The following is a 16,030-nucleotide window of genomic DNA, read 5'->3' on the forward strand; positions in this document are numbered from 1 at the left end:
TTGAAGGTCAGAGAGAAGCAGCAGCCAGAAGCAGCGAGAGTGCGTATTGGCTGGAAGTAGGTGAGTCAGAGGGAAAGAAGATTAAAAAAGACGCCAAAGGCCCAGGTTTGAGTAATTTACAAATTATCCCTAAAGTAGTTGGTTAGGTAACAGATAAAGGAGTGCAGCTGTAGCGGAGTGGCCTTGTTAAGGTGAAGTGCCTTGGTGAGTAAAGTGTGATTCTTTGGCTTGATAGTCTTCGCGACGAGGTTACACTTGATTCACAATGTGTGATTTTTTTTTGTCCACTGAAGAAATGGCAGACAAGTTGGTACAGTGCGTTTCAATAGACAATAGGTACAGGAGTAGGCCATTCAGCCCTTCGAGTCAGCACCGCCATTCAATATGATTGTGGCTAATCATCCACAATCAGTACCCTGTTCCTGCCTTCTCTCCATATCCCTTAAATCCGCTTTCTCTAAGAGTATCTAACTCTCTCTTGAAAGCATCCAGAGAACCAGCCTCCACCGCCCTCTGAGGCAGTGAATTCCACACAGTAACATCTCCTGCAGGATGTGCGAAGTCAGGGACACTGCTGGTGCTTCTGGAAACTACACCTGCAAAAATTGTATCCAGGTAAAACTCCTCAATAAATGTGTTGGGGAACTGGAGCAGCAGTTGGATGACCTCGGGGCCATCTGAGAAAACAAGTTTCCTGGACAAGACCGACAGTGAGGTTGTCACACCAAGGATCCAGGAAGAGCAAAGGTGGGTGACTGTGAGAAAGAGGAGAAAATGTGGAGTGCAGAAGACCCCAGTGGCTGTACCAACCAGTTACACCCCTTGAGAGTGGATAACACGACAAGATTGAGTGGTAGCCGGGGCTGTGATACCAACCCTGGTGCCGAGGCTCAACGGGAAAGCGTGATGTCAGGCAGAGCCATGGTGGTGGGAGACTCCATCGTCAGAGGTGCAGATTGGGGATTCTGCGGCAGTAGGCGAGACTACAAGATGGTGTGTTGCCTCCCTGGTGCCAGGGTCCAGGACGTCTCGGAGCGGCTGCACGGCATCCTCAAGAGTAAGGGGGAGCAGCCGGAGGTTGTTGTGCATGTTGGCTCAAATGAAACAGGTCGGAAAAGGAAGGAGGTTCTGCAACAAGAATTTACGAAATTGGGTAGAAGACTGAAAAGCAAGACCTGCAGGGTAGCTTCTAGTACCGCGTGCTAATGAAGGTAAGAATTGGAAGATAGGGGAAATGAATGTGTGACTGAGGAATTAGTGCAGTGGGCAGGGATTCCGATTTCTGGATAATTGAGATCTCTTCCAGGGCAGGGGATACCTGTATAAAAGGGACGGATTGCACCTAAACCAACATCCCAGCTGGAAGGTTTGCTAATGCTACACAGGAGGGTTTAAACTATATTGGCATGGGGAGTGGGATCTCGTGCAGGACAGAGGCATGTGAGAGGCTAGAAGTTGGTATGGAGGGTGGTGTGGGAAAGGTTAGCGGACAGAATAGGCAGTTGAAAGGCGGAGAGCGTGGAAGGGGGGTTGGTTTAAACTGCACGTATTTTAATGCCAGGGGCCTGACGGGTACGGCAAATAAGCTTAGGGCATAGATAGGTGCGAGCGACTGGGATGTTGTAGCCATGACTGAAACCTGGTTAAAGGAGGGGCAGGACTGGCAGCTCAATGTTCCGGGGTACAGTAGATTTAGGAGAGACAGGGGTGAGGAAAAAAAGAGGAGGTTGTCACAGAACTAGATTGCCATTCAAATGGTATACAAAAAGCTCTTCATAAAAAGACACATGTTTGCCAATTTGGTTTTAAGGTACCAAGTGCTGGAGTGGATATTCATCAAACCCAAAAAATGGATTTGAAAAAAAACCCAAATTACCCTCAAAAGTAAAGCACTGATCTTTCTCCATAATCACAGGTCTTTCTAAAAGTATTCCCACAGGATTGGTTGGTTGATGAGTCTTAGACCAAGCCAATAATAGCATTTCACGATCATGACAGCATGAAACTTGATGAAACATAGAAATTAGGTGCAGGAGTAGGCCATTCGGCCCTTCGAGCCTGCACCGCCATTCAATATGATCATGGCTGATCATCCAACTCAATATCCCGTACCTGCCTTCTCTCCATACCCCCTGATCCCCTTAGCCACAAGGGCCACATCTAACTCCCTCTTAAATATAGCCAATGAACTGGCCTCAACTACCCTCTGTGGCAGAGAGTTCCAGAGATTCACCACTCTCTGCGTGAAAAAAGTTCTTCTCATCTCGATGAGAACGATATAGTGAGAGCTTGTTCTAAGGAATTGCAGCAGCAATGTTCCATGACTGGATTGAGTGCCCTAACAACCATATTCTGAAGGACTTCTCTGACTGGGCACGTACAGGGTAAACATTTCATGATTCAAAACATTTTATAGCACAGGGAACCCTTAAAACAGAAGAGGAATTTGAATTGTATCAGGAAAACCCAAACTTAAAAACAAACATAACAAGACAACAAACGCGATGAAGTATATCCCTTTATTATAGTAACAAAGATCAAAATTCATGATTTCTATACAGGAATGCTGAATTTATGTTTCACAATTTACAATTAGTTATATGAAAATTCAGTAATAGATCTCTTAAGAATGAAAGTGTTATTACAGCAAAATCTGTTCCAGCACTGACAATTCACTTCACGGCAAACATTAAGCTGCACAGTAGTGTTCAATTCAGCAACTACTGCAGAATTTCATTCCACAATCCAGTTCATTCTGATTGGATTAGGCCATGCAGTTGGTTGACAAAATGCAAGAGGAACTTATTAAACCACTTTTGTAATGCCGTATTACAATTTAAAATATATATAGTGGTTATGTTGGAATTGTTGTCAGTGCCGAGTTCGGAACCAGTTGTAAACAAGAGACAGGCCACGTTTCATTTCATTGGAATTTCATGCTATTGCTTTGGCTTCTGGCAGAAATGCCTCCCAGTACTTAATTAACTGAAAAACAATTAAATAGATTAGAAATCAGATTTAGAAAATTAGTGTGTAATACCTCACATATCAATTTACTGCAAATCTTGCATCTTTCATGATACGAATACTTGAGCTCACAGTGAAGTAATTCTTGCTTGCAAGATTGGATGGGATGACAGTGGGAATGAATAACTTTAGTACATTTAATCTCCCCAGTAGTGCATGCCAGGACAGATATATACATACACAAATTAAATTGGCCTTCATGGAGAAAGGCTCAGTTTCTTGCCTTTCTCTTCCCCATTTCATCCCTCCACCCCATATTCAAAAGCATGCATAAAATACCGGGTACCATTGCAGAAAATGGAGAATTATAAAAATGTATCCATATATTACCAGATTTTAAACATGTGGCAGATACATCAACTATGACTTTACAGACAACCATTTGAAAATCAGTGCACCCGACACAAGTAAAAAAAGGACAGATATTCCCAAGGATCAAGTTATTCAAACAAGGTCAACAAAGAAATTTAAAACAAGCACAACAAGACAAACTACTACAGGTTCATGTTTAACAGATAATTCATAATTCTGACATTTGAATCTCAAAAGATTCACTTACTTGTTGCTGCGTATGTACTAAAGATTCAAGGTATTTGATTATAACAGATTTGAAATCCTTTACCCTCTCTTTCTACAAATAGAAGAGAAAGATGATCAAAAACAGCTTATGGTGGTTTATATACAACTAAACTTACAAAAAATTATTTCACCCACCTCAAATCTGCCTACTTCCTTGCGAATTGTTTTTGAGATTTGTTCAAAATCCCTTTCCCCTTGTTGAACTCTTGCCTCCCACTGGAAATGGAAGGAAATAAATTAATATTGAGGAACTGCAGATATGGTTTACAAAAAAGAAAATGCTGAAGTAACTCAGCGGGCCATGCAGCATTTTGCAAATGGCTCAATCGTAATCGTGTATTATCAACAAAAGCTTTTCACTGTACCTCGGTACATGTGACAATAAACTAAACTGAGCATCTCTGGAGAACATGGACAGGTGACGTTTCAGATTGGGGCACTTCCCCAGTGTGAAAGGTCCTGTCCTAAACCGTCACCTATCCATGTTCTCCAGGGATGCTGCATTACCCGCTGAGTTACTCCACATTTTGTCGTTTTATGAACTAAATTAAAGGTCGATTCAGTTATATTGCTAAGCATTCAAAATGTCACTAAATGCTTACAGCACGTTTAGTTGAATCTTATTGAAAACAAAACAATTAAAATTTGCCAACTAGTTGCAAGCATATATTCAGACTTAAATTTAGTGTGCAATATATAACGTTACTGAATTACTGACTATTAAACCAATGGAGTTCTATTAAACCAACACATATTGCAATGTTTGAAAGTTGTACATTTGCACAGCCAGTCACCAATTCCAAATGAAGTAATATTTTAAAATAGATCCGTCCATAAAATTCCACTACAAGTTTGGATTCTGGAAGTTCTAGCAGTATTAAATAATAGATAGGACAGGACAATTTAAAACACTGCTCATTATTTGCACACCGATTCATACTTCAAAACCAGTATGTTTAAGAATATAATGCTTGTTGCATTATTTTATAAAAAGCTAATTGACAATAAAAATCCAACAGCTTTATAAAATGTAAAAGGCATGAAATGTCAAAACTACCACTTGCCTGGAATGATCAAAGCTTCTATATCTTTGATATCTCATCTTTCTTCCTATTTCAATTTGATACCATTTGTCAGATCCCTTTAGCAGCCAAAGCAAATTCTGCTTCAAATTCTGCAGCCCAAAATCTATTTATTCTTTCAATATTAAAATACTCCTTTTATTCAGATTTTTATAACAGAACCTTGTTCATCCCCAATAAATGACCCACTTGAATACTTTCACCTATCTTTAGCCATGGTCAGATCCAAAACTGATGCTTTCCGCAAAACCTGCTAAATGGATCTTAAAATGGGAATTTGTACAACCATGGTGTCTTTGGTGGATCAGAATTTAAGAAATATCAACTTCAATTATAGTTCAGATAAAGCTCCCACAGATTAAATGCACATAGCAAAACAAATCTAATCACTGAAAACGGAACTCCATTGTCATTCCCAAGTGCTATAGTGTAATAAAAAGCATTTTAAAAGGTTTCAATTACAAAAATGACTTCACCTTAATTCAACACAAAATGTTTGGAATTGTTGGAGGCATAAGCACACATTGAGATTAGGAATACAACTTTTACCATTATTCTCCAAACCCAATTACTCTCTTTATCAGACTCGCATTTGTAAGTCTTATTATTTTCACAAAACAGTATACAAACTTGATCCTCAATTATTCTTTATCTATTGCAAAGGGATTCAGTTTATAGAATAATAAATGGTGACAGGTATGTTATTGATACACCAAATGATGCAACATTAAAGGAACGCATTCATATGTACACCTGCCAGCCAAATTCAGTTCTTACTTAACATCCTTCCACCCACCTCCTGCTACGACCCCAGCATTGAATAGATGTTGCTCTAAACCACCATTTTGAGGTCATGAGAATGCTGAAGAGCTGATTCCAGATATTCTGTTCAACTCAAATAATAAAAATTAGGAACCAATTGATTGTAATTTGTTTTCCAACAGCCACTTAAAAGTTGGTTTACTAAGTGTGCAGCAGTCATTAACAGTGAAGACCAATAGCCCTGCTTGAACAGTTGACAACTTACTGTACAGAACATTGTACAAGTTGATTACCAGAACTATTTTTACGATAGAATCTGGCTTTTTACATTTCTCATGTCCAATATTCTCATGTCCCAGCATACCTCACCCAAATTGCTTTTTGCACTTTGAATGGCTTTCATCTGACCATAGGGGTCAAGTGGATAACCGAGTTTTCCCCGTACACCGTTATTTGCTAACTTGGCAGTAACATATGCTAAATTTTGGATACAATAGGCATTCCAGTAAATGGGTTGACCTATTATGGCATTTTATTATTGTTAAATATTTCACCTCTGGAAGTATCCAAATGTGCCTATGCAAGCTGCACCATCAGCTTTCCTGTTGACAAACATCAATTATCAATGTGTTTATTCTGGAGCAAAAAGAACAATACTCAAATGATCAAATGGACAATTGGTTTGTGCAATTCCTTGGCAAATTCAGGTTTAAAAGCACATTGGTGATCAGTTAAGCTCATAACCACAATAGACCCACTCACTAAAATATGCAATAAAGTGTAGATACTTTATCATGAATGAATTTGCACAACCTCAAGTGTCAATGCACATAGAAAAGTACAATGACTCATTATTAGGCAGATTTCAAAAGCAGTTCCATAAAATTACTACCCTTTTAGTCAGACAAGCCACCAGAATGTCAGTTGAACACCATTTGACAAAGTTCACATTTCCATACTGCTTACTGCAACAGGTTTCCAATTAGCAGCCAACTCTTGAAGCTCCACACCTCACATTCCAAAAACTTGTTAAGCCATTCATTTGCATCTACTTGGATATATCTTCTTGGATATATCTACTTTTTACACCAAATTCCAACATGTGGTTTAACAAACATGAGAGTGCACAACCGAGGGGACTAAACAAGTTCAACCCAAGCACACATGGTGAAGTTCTGTACAAAGTAAACAAATCTTATCAAGAACACTGATCCTTCCTATTCAGCATGTGAACTGACAATCTTTTCAATTAGGACTTTGGACAAGATAAAGTAGTGGCACCAGTTAAACCATACCACAAAAAAGCTTCAGGGAAAGATGGGTAGAAATTAACTGCAAACATTTTAAACAAAAAAGTTACTGATTTTAAAATTGGATTTAATCGCAATTATGATTCTATCAGCTAGAATTCAAAAAATTACAAAGTACATTACCACTGAAATGATTTTACACAAGCTGTAGCAATCACTCAAACCAGTTTAAAAATCTTCCTACCTCCTCAATCTCCTCGTGAAGCAAAACAAAACAAAAATTATACAAGTTAAAGACCATTTAATACCTTTTCCTACCACTTAATTTTACTTACACTGCATTCTCAAAAAGTTTGTTATTTTAGGATTCTGCTCTTACGGGTTTTAGCTTGAGCATGCAAATTGTTCTAATGTTCAGACCTTTATTTTTTAACTCAATTATGCATTGGTACAAGTTTTATCATGTAAGCATGAAAAATGTTCTTTCCTAACCGCAGTCCTAAAGTTTAAGTTGTATCAAGTTGCCAAAATAAATTAGAAGGTAATTATTTCTTCCCATTTCGCTGCACAATATCAAAACCTTCTCCATGCAAGGACAAACAACTTGAGCTTCGTTAAATGTAGAGCAAATGATTTAAAGTTTCAAAAATCCATGTATAAGCAAAACAAAACTGAAGCAGATGTTTTATTTGGCAAAATTAAGGCTGATCCAATCCTCATCATTTCTGTCAATTCCCAATACCATAGATCAGCTGTAATCCAAAACTCAGTCTTGAATACTTAGCATCTAGATCTCTCTTTCAGAAAATTCAAAACACTTGACAAAAAAGCTGGGTCTTAAATACTCAGTTACTTATCCCAAGAAAGGCATCAGTTCTAGTCTCCACCATCAAGTGAAACATTAGTATCAAAAAGGCAAAAAACTGCAAATGATGGAAATCCAAAAATGTTGGAAATTTTGGTCAATCAAATGTAGAGGTAAAAACTGAATTAACTTTGCAGTGTGATTTCAAATCCTCGTTCCTTAAGGGGCAACTAACATTAATCGTTATTCCTGCTTTGAGTATTCTAATAGATTTCCATGTACCTCCTCTCAATCTTCTTCACTTTAACTACCCTCCAGGCAGATCAACTGAAATTAAGCCTTCATCACCCTCTAATCTGGCACCAATAGTATATATTATTTAATCCCCAATTTATGGATGTTTCCTTTCAATCTCTCCACCTTGAAACAGATGTTCAGTATCTACCTTAAATCATTGCAAGATCCTTAAAATAAAAGCATACTGGGACCGTTAAGTATTTCCTCATGACAACCTGTTATCTTGGGAACATACTGATGGAAACACACTGCACTGCCTCCACCTATGTCCCTCTGCACAAAACTAGAGACAGCTTATCAAGTTGGTCTCAAATGCTGTGCATTTAATACACCAGACCTTTTACAATAAAATTAACATAATATTTGCTTTCCCAATTAAATGTGCATGCAAACATTTAATGTTAACCAAAAAACATGTGCTCTATCTATCTGCTTCTTGCAGTCCGTCTGTCTTTTTTAAATTTTTTGTCTCGTTTGAAAGTAGTTTCAAATCATCGCCCGCCGGGGGCTTTGACTGACATTGGGAGGAGAACGAGGAGTGCAGGGGAGAGATAAGACTTTGCCTTCCATCACAGTGAGGAGGAGATTCACTGTGATGGATGTTTGTGTAAATTGTGTTGTGTCTTGGTTCTTCTTCTTGTTTGTATGACTGCAGAAACCAAATTTTGTTTGAACCTCTGGGTTCAAATGACAACAAATAAATTGTATTGTATTGTATTGTATTGTATTCTTCAACCAGCCAGGAATTATCTTCCATTGCTCATCTTCAATTTCGCACATTTTCAGGAAACCCAAATTTTTTTCATCTGAAGATTTAGAAATTGCATCCTCCATATCAATATTAGACTTTAGTCCAGGGTAAAATAGTGTACACTAACGTGGTCAAACAAAAAAAGAAAAAAACACTTAACCATTCACTTAACCAATATTTTATCCATTCTACTAATTATTTTATTGCACAAGCCTAAATTTAGTGGGAAGTCCACCATAATGCACTTAAAAATGTCTTTTGAAAGTCCACCTTCCAAAATATATTTTCCTTTTTATCCAACATCTTGAAAGCTCTAGTCTAACACTATGCCTGCTTTAACAAATCATTCACATTTGCCGAAGCATCTGCTAATTTTGACCTGGGCCATTTCTGAAAGTTTAAGGTTTCATGGACTGGCCTGTAGATGCTGGGTTTATCCTTTATTTTGAGAGAAAGGAAGTGATATGAACACCTCTCCACACATGTACCATTCTTTTCCTTACAGATGTTTCCGTAACAGCCAGTGCCACAATTTCTATCATTCGCTTGCATCTCTCAACTAGGTTGCATTTAAACTGAACCAGGTGATTTATCCACCTACAACTCAATTTCTGCTTATCCATTAGCAAACCAGCCTTCCAACTGTCTTTCTGACCCAGCATCAATAGCACAAACTGAACTTTATTCTAATAATAGATTATAACTGACAGGGCCACAGCACCAGATGTAGTTGATATTTGCTGAGCTCCTGCTCATGATCAGTTTACTACAATCAATACCCTCACAACATTACAACTAAGCTGCACAATTAAGCCAACGTTTAGAACCCCGGTGAAAGACCAGTGGACTTGCTAAGCCCAGGTTTCATTTATCTCGTAATTCATTATTAAACATTCCTCCATTTTTTTGGGTAATATATTGATTTTGGCATTTACTGTGAAAAAACTTTAACGCATTTGCATTTTCCATATGTCCATTAATTTCTCAGCTACTAATAAGTTCATGTGATAGGAATAGAATTCAGCAAAGCCACCCATCAAGTCTACTCCGCCATTCAAGCATGGCTGATCTATCTTTCCCTCTTAACTCCAGTCTCCTGCTTTCTCCCCATAACCCCCAGCACCGTATTAATCCTTGCCTTAAAAATATTGACTTGGTCTCCACAACCCTCTGTGGCAATTAATACCACAGATTCACCACCCTCTGACTAAAGAAACTCTTCCTCATCTTCCTAAAGGAATGTCCTTTAATTCTGAGGTTATGACCTCTGGTGCTAGACTCTCCCACTAGTGGAAACATCCTCTCTGCATCCACTCCATCCAGGCCTTTCACTGGGACCAGTGTTTGCTTTAGTCATTGTCTTCCCATTCTATATCTACAATTTACTTTTGTTAACCATATGGATAATTAGACAAGAGTATATTGAAAAGTATTACTATTCATTATAGATGTGGATTTTTGGCTGCCTGCGCGAGGATGGTTCCTTTATTAAAAAGCACAAGATTATGTTTACAAAGCAACTTACCTAGATTTTCCTTTAAATATTGCATTCTTTCAAATAGAGAATATACTTACTTCTCTTATCTCCTCTTTAGCTTGCTGTAATTTGTCAGGTTTATTTGCATACTGAAGTTTGGCATCAGCTTCCCTTTTCTTTTGCAAGGTGGCCTGTGCATCCTGCCATTTCTGCCAACATTTCATTCGATAATCAAAAACACCCTGCAGCAAAAATACAAGCTGTTGAGATTTGGAAGGCAACTTTAATGTTTAAGAAAACCTAAATTTGTAAAGGCAAGTGAGAAATCCAACAATTATACAGTAGTCTATAATACCTTCAGGGACATCAAAAGGAATGTAGGAACAAATATACAAACCTGAAGCTGTTAAAGCTGATGGGTTAGAACACCAGGTTACATTAAACCTCAGGTCAGGCCTCAACAGCAGCACTGGACAATTTAGGACAACTTGTCACAGTGAAGAAGCACAGATTCTTGTTATGTGAAGAAACTAGCAAAGCTGGGAGCTGTTCTCACATGGAAAAGGAAAAGATTTGATGTTTAATTTAATAGGAAAAAACAGATTAGGGAACAGAAGGATTAACCAAAATGTATTTAAGGTGAGACCAAAAGAAGAGGTAGATATCCATAAAATGTTTAGTAGCAAAATAAAAGCTGTTAAACAGAGGCTAAAACAGAGCAATAAAGACCAAACCACGAGAGACACCAAACAAGCAGTCTTTTCAAAGAGCAATACCCTAATTACCTCTGCCATTTATGATTATTGGTGTCCAGAAGGGTGGAAAAAGTATGACAACTAGAACATACCCTAATTCCTCTACCCACAACTTTTACCCCAACCTCCTTTGACCTCACTTCGACTATGATGAAGACTATCTACGACTACCTTCGACTACCCTCGATTACCTCCGACTAACATGCCGACCTACTACGACTAAACCTACGAGTAAAAAAAGTGTCGATTTTTTCCATAGCGACCTTTTTTTCCATAGCGACCTTTTTTAACTTGGAAAAACCGCCGCGACCTAGCTGAGGCCTCGAGCACTCGGAGACCACTCTCGAGCATGAAGGAGAGTTACGAAGACCTCTTACGACCTCGTGTCGATCATGCTGCGAGTATGAGTCGAGGGCAAACTCGCCAGAACTCGCGGATTAGATCGCCCAAGTGGGACAGGCCCTTGAGCATATGAATCCTGATGGGGCAGTCAAGCAGTAGACAATTATCATCTCTGCTGAGATTGTTCAGACAATTGGACTAAAAAAGTTCTAACTATTCATCATTTTGAGCAATTACGGCTAGGAATAAGACTTGTTACAATATACATGCTGGGACACATGAATGTTGATTTACCAGTGCTTTAAGCAAACTATTGTATTTTAAATAATTAGTTCATATCCCGCACCGTTAGGTACTACTTTGAGCCACAACGCAATAAACACCCACACCCTACTCAACCCCCCCACGTTAAAAAATAAATTAGTATGCCTTAAAAGCACTGTACAGGTTAGAGATTATCCAACTACCCTGAAATATAAAATATTTACAATGGGGATACAAAATAGCATTTTGCAACTACAGTAAATCACCCAAGGCCTCCTTAAATTAACCAATTTTCAGATTATGTTTCCCCAATTAAATTGGCTTAAGATGAAGCTGAGAGACAGCTTGATTGGAAAGAGGCTTTTTAAATGAAGGAATATTTATTTGACTGGCTCAGGGAGAGGCAAGGCAACCAATAAAGGGAAGGTTTTGCAGAGTGGCTGTGAATGCGATGAAGTGCTATGTTTGAGAGTACGTGCAATACTGAGGTTTTGGCTCAAGAGGCGTTGGACAGAGGGCTGAGCTGGGGTAACAGCCTGTCTTCTCTTGTGCAACCCCTCCAAGGTTTAGGTGTTGGAGAGATGACTGATTGTATATTGGAATGCTCCTCCAGCAAGATATTGGAATTTAGGGGATGCAGGAGGACTAGACCTGCAGTAAATGTATTCAGCTGAAGGTCCTTACGGATTGCGTTAAGGAACTGGAGCTGCAGATGAGATAGTGGCATTTAAGAGACTTTTGTTTTCGCAGATGGGTATGCAGGGAATGGAGGAATAGTTGTTAGTACTTCGTAACTCTTGTTGGTCGTGGCAATGTGTGGCACAGACATTGTGGGCTGAAGGGCCTGTTCTTGTGCTATACTGTTCCAGGTTTTACGAGATGTTATTCAAGCTAAAAATTATATTCTTAAAATGTATCTCCCGGTCCCAAATTATTCCATCTATATGTCCCAAAGAAATTCCCTATGCAAGTCAATCCAACATAATATTCATGGATAGTTTTTCCTCAAATCCAAATATGTTCTGTAATTGAAATTTCCATTGGTAAAATCAGACGTTGAACACCAACTTCCATAAGATATAGACACAAAATGCAGAAGTAACAGCAGGACAGGTAGCATCTCTGGAAAGAAGAAATGGGTGACGTTTTCGGGTCGTGACTCATTTTCAGACCTGACCCGAAACATCACCCATTCCTTCTATCCAGAGATGCTGCCTGTCCCACCGTTACTCCAGCATTTTGTGTCCATCTTCAGTTTAAACCAGCATTTTTAAATCACTCCTGAAGACATATCTATTCTCCATGGCCTTTGTAGACCAGTGAGGTGTCGAATTGTTTATTAACTTTATTTGCTTGGTTTTGCTGCGTTGTTTGTACTTGTGTTTTATGTTTTTTTCTATTTATTGTTTGGACATGTTCAGTGCCCGTGTTAGTTGTAGGTTAAAAGTTCTACACTGACCTATTCAGCAAGCTTTTGTTTTTAAGGTTCATAGCTATTTCAAATTATTCAGAGAATTTCAGTAGCTTTCAAATTATTCAGAGAATTTCAGTCAAGATTTACTGTTCTGTAGTCTTAGATGTTAAATGAATATTGTTTCTCAAAATGGTATGAAAGGATTGTGCTAAACATTCACTAAGTCTTACAGATCTAACTTGGGAAAAAAATACCAGAATTCCAGATCTGCTTAACACTTTACCTTTACAGATGTGATGAGTCGAACATAATCACTTAAAAGTTCAGCAAATAAGTAGAAGTCAGCATTTGCTTGTTCTTGGTGAAGCTGGTCTATCTTCTCTTCAACTTCTGCTAGCTGTGAAAGTGCTCTCGAGAGGGCAGTGTGATCCTCAGAGTTACCCAACATGGCTGCACTCTTGGCAAAGGCAGCAGTGTTGACTGAGAGTTCTAAAAAAGTGATTTGCAAATGCCAAATAATAAAACCAATTTAAAATGCCTGCAAAAACTTGCAGAATTATTGCATCAGTCCCCAAATACACATCAAACTAAGAATTTGACAACAATTACATTTTCAATTCCTTGGATCAGAAAGATATTAAAAATCTAAAAGATCCAGAGGCAGATAGTATGACTGCTGTACTGAAGTAACTTTTATATTACTGGTACCAGGTCAAATTTGCCAAACACTAAATTAAGTCAAAAAGCAGGCAATGAAAAGGCCTGCATTTCGTAACAAGTTTTGTCTATTTCTATATAGAAATTGTAGAATTGCTAGCCACAATCTTTGGAGATACAAAAGGATTGCAAATGTTACAATTCAAAGTAAAAACCTCGTGCCATGGGACATTTTAATCAGTGGCGAGAAAAACAAGTAGCTATTTGGGCAAAGAGAATGAAGGCACTGGACCGTTTTAAACATGCCTTCAAGTCAAGAGATGCAAATGTTTAGTCGCCAATGATCAAGAGTTATAAAATCATGATGGGAATAGATGGGATGAATGCAGTCCTTTTCCACGAGTAAAGGAATCAAGAACTAGGGACATAGTTCCTATGAAAAGTTCCTAGGGAAAGATTTAATAGGAACCCGAAGGGCAGCTTTATCCAGAGAGTGATGGATATATGAACAAGCCACCAGAGGAAGTAGTTGAGGCTAGTGCAAGAACACAATTTAAAGATGTTGACAGGTACATTGATCAGGATGGTTTAGAGGGATTATGGGCCAAACACAAGCAAAAGGTACCAGTTTCGGTGGGGCAGCTTGGTCAGCATGGACAAGATGGACAGAAGGGCTTATTTCCATACTGTATGAATATGACCGATTGGGTTGGAGAACAATCTGGTAATTTCATGGTCACCATTAATGCTAATTTTACTCCACTATTCAACAATTTAAATTTAAACCATTACGAATAGCCTTGTTCCAATTTCAAATGAAAATGTCGTGGAAGACTCAAAATACACACACCTTTTCTATGGCAGACCAAAAGATCGACACTGTTTTGTAGTTTTCTTAACTGCTGGTCCAGGTTTTCAAATTGCTGCTGCTTTTCCTCAAACCACTGTCAGATTAAGAATGGAGTTAATTTAGCAAGAACAAATCGTTACAAATTATGTTACCACCAGTAAACCACTTTTAAACGAAAACAAATTAATTGTGGCCGTAGCCTTCCCAATTTAACTGAGAATCAGAGGAAAATAAGCAAATAGCCATCCATCCTGTTGTCTTTTACCCTTAGAAAAGAACTGCAAAATCTCATTAATTCATCTCATTAATCAAGTTCAAATATCAGGTCTTACTGCATCCGATTCATTCATCTTGATTGTCATTTTGTTGACAGCATCAGCGGCTTTGTTCACCATCCTCAATATGCCCGCACCACTTAGAGCCTGGGTGCTAACCGCACGAGGCAGCTAGAATTGAATGACAAATAAGGGTGTGCAATCCCGTTAAAAGCCTTGGAGGTATCTGGTTAAAGGAGAACTACACAATTTTCTATTCTTATGCATTTCTCTATACAGACAAGCTCACACTGCAGCTTACTCAAGCATTCCGATTGAATGGCGTCTTAACCCTTTAAAAAACCCAAATATAGTATTACTACTTGTAACAGACAAGTTCCAATCCTATTTTCACACGGAAGGAACACAAAGCATTAAACCTGCATTCACTGTTAACTAGGATTGCCTAGGATGAAAGCAACCTTGGCTTAATTAATTGTGCACAGAGACGATCTGGTATTATTACCCAGGTAAGATTTTACTTAAACACCGCCATACTGTCAGATTTATTTAGGTTTAAAGAGGAAAATTTGTTTTAGTTGCTGGTGTGCTGACAGTAGCACTTAAAAAATCTAAATAGACAAAGACAGGAAGTACGGCAAATGCGATATATCAGATGAGGTAGACCTAAAGCCCTTTTTCAAAGCCGGCTGTAAGCACAATCCTCAATTCTTTTTTTTTCTTCTTTCTGCCCAATGATTTATTTCAATCTGCTTTTACAGAGTCTGGCATCATTGCTGCCTATATGGGAGATGTTGTCCTGAAAGATGACACAAAGGAATTGCTATGAAGTATTAAGTTCCTTTAATGAATGAAATTTCAATTTGAGCTAGATGTTTTGAGGAAGGTTTTGCATTTAAAAAAGTAACATTTTCTACATAGGTCTTTGCCAAAGTATATTTTGTTGGTGGCCCCAGGCAAAGCAATCGCGTTTGAAGAGTACAGAAGTTGGGAGGTCACGTTGAGTTGTACAATTCGTGAAGATTCACAAGGATGTTGCCTGAGCTATAGGGAGAGGTTGAGTAGGCTGGGACTCTTTTCCTTGGACCACAGGTGGATGATCTTATAGAGGGAGTATAAAATCATGAGAGGAATAGATCGGGTAGATGCACAAAGTCTCTTGCCCCGAGTAGGTGAATCAAGGACCAGAGGGGACATGTGTTTAACATGAAGGGGAAAAGATTTAATAAGAATCTGAGGGGTAACTTTTTCACACAAAGGATAGTGGGTGTATGGAACAAGCGGCCAGAGGAGGTAGTTGAGGCAGAGACTATCCCAACATTTAAGAAACAGTTAGGTATATGGACAGGACAAGTTTGGAGGGATATGAACCAAATGCGGCAGGTGTAACTAGTATAGCTGGGACACGTTGGCTGGTGCGGGCAAGTTGGGCCGAAGGGCCTG

At 38.7% G+C, this 16,030-nt stretch overlaps 1 protein-coding gene across 1 annotated transcript in view; it reads right to left on the bottom strand.

The window, feature by feature from the left end:
• Positions 1 to 2,505: 2,505 nt before the first annotated feature.
• The window catches only part of snx2 (sorting nexin 2), a 32,060-nt gene continuing 18,535 nt past the window's right edge, over positions 2,506 to 16,030 (bottom strand). The window contains exons 9-15 of the mRNA XM_055633129.1: positions 14,645 to 14,758; positions 14,313 to 14,406; positions 13,089 to 13,294; positions 10,129 to 10,272; positions 3,742 to 3,822; positions 3,587 to 3,658; positions 2,506 to 2,985 (exon numbers count right to left, since the gene is read on the bottom strand). Of these exons, the coding sequence (XP_055489104.1) occupies positions 2,935 to 2,985; positions 3,587 to 3,658; positions 3,742 to 3,822; positions 10,129 to 10,272; positions 13,089 to 13,294; positions 14,313 to 14,406; positions 14,645 to 14,758 (762 nt within the window). The 3' untranslated portion in view covers positions 2,506 to 2,934. The remainder of the gene's footprint in view (positions 2,986 to 3,586; positions 3,659 to 3,741; positions 3,823 to 10,128; positions 10,273 to 13,088; positions 13,295 to 14,312; positions 14,407 to 14,644; positions 14,759 to 16,030) is intronic.

Source organism: Leucoraja erinacea, chromosome 3, assembly GCF_028641065.1.
Source record: "Leucoraja erinacea ecotype New England chromosome 3, Leri_hhj_1, whole genome shotgun sequence".
Lineage (NCBI taxonomy): Eukaryota > Metazoa > Chordata > Chondrichthyes > Rajiformes > Rajidae > Leucoraja > Leucoraja erinaceus.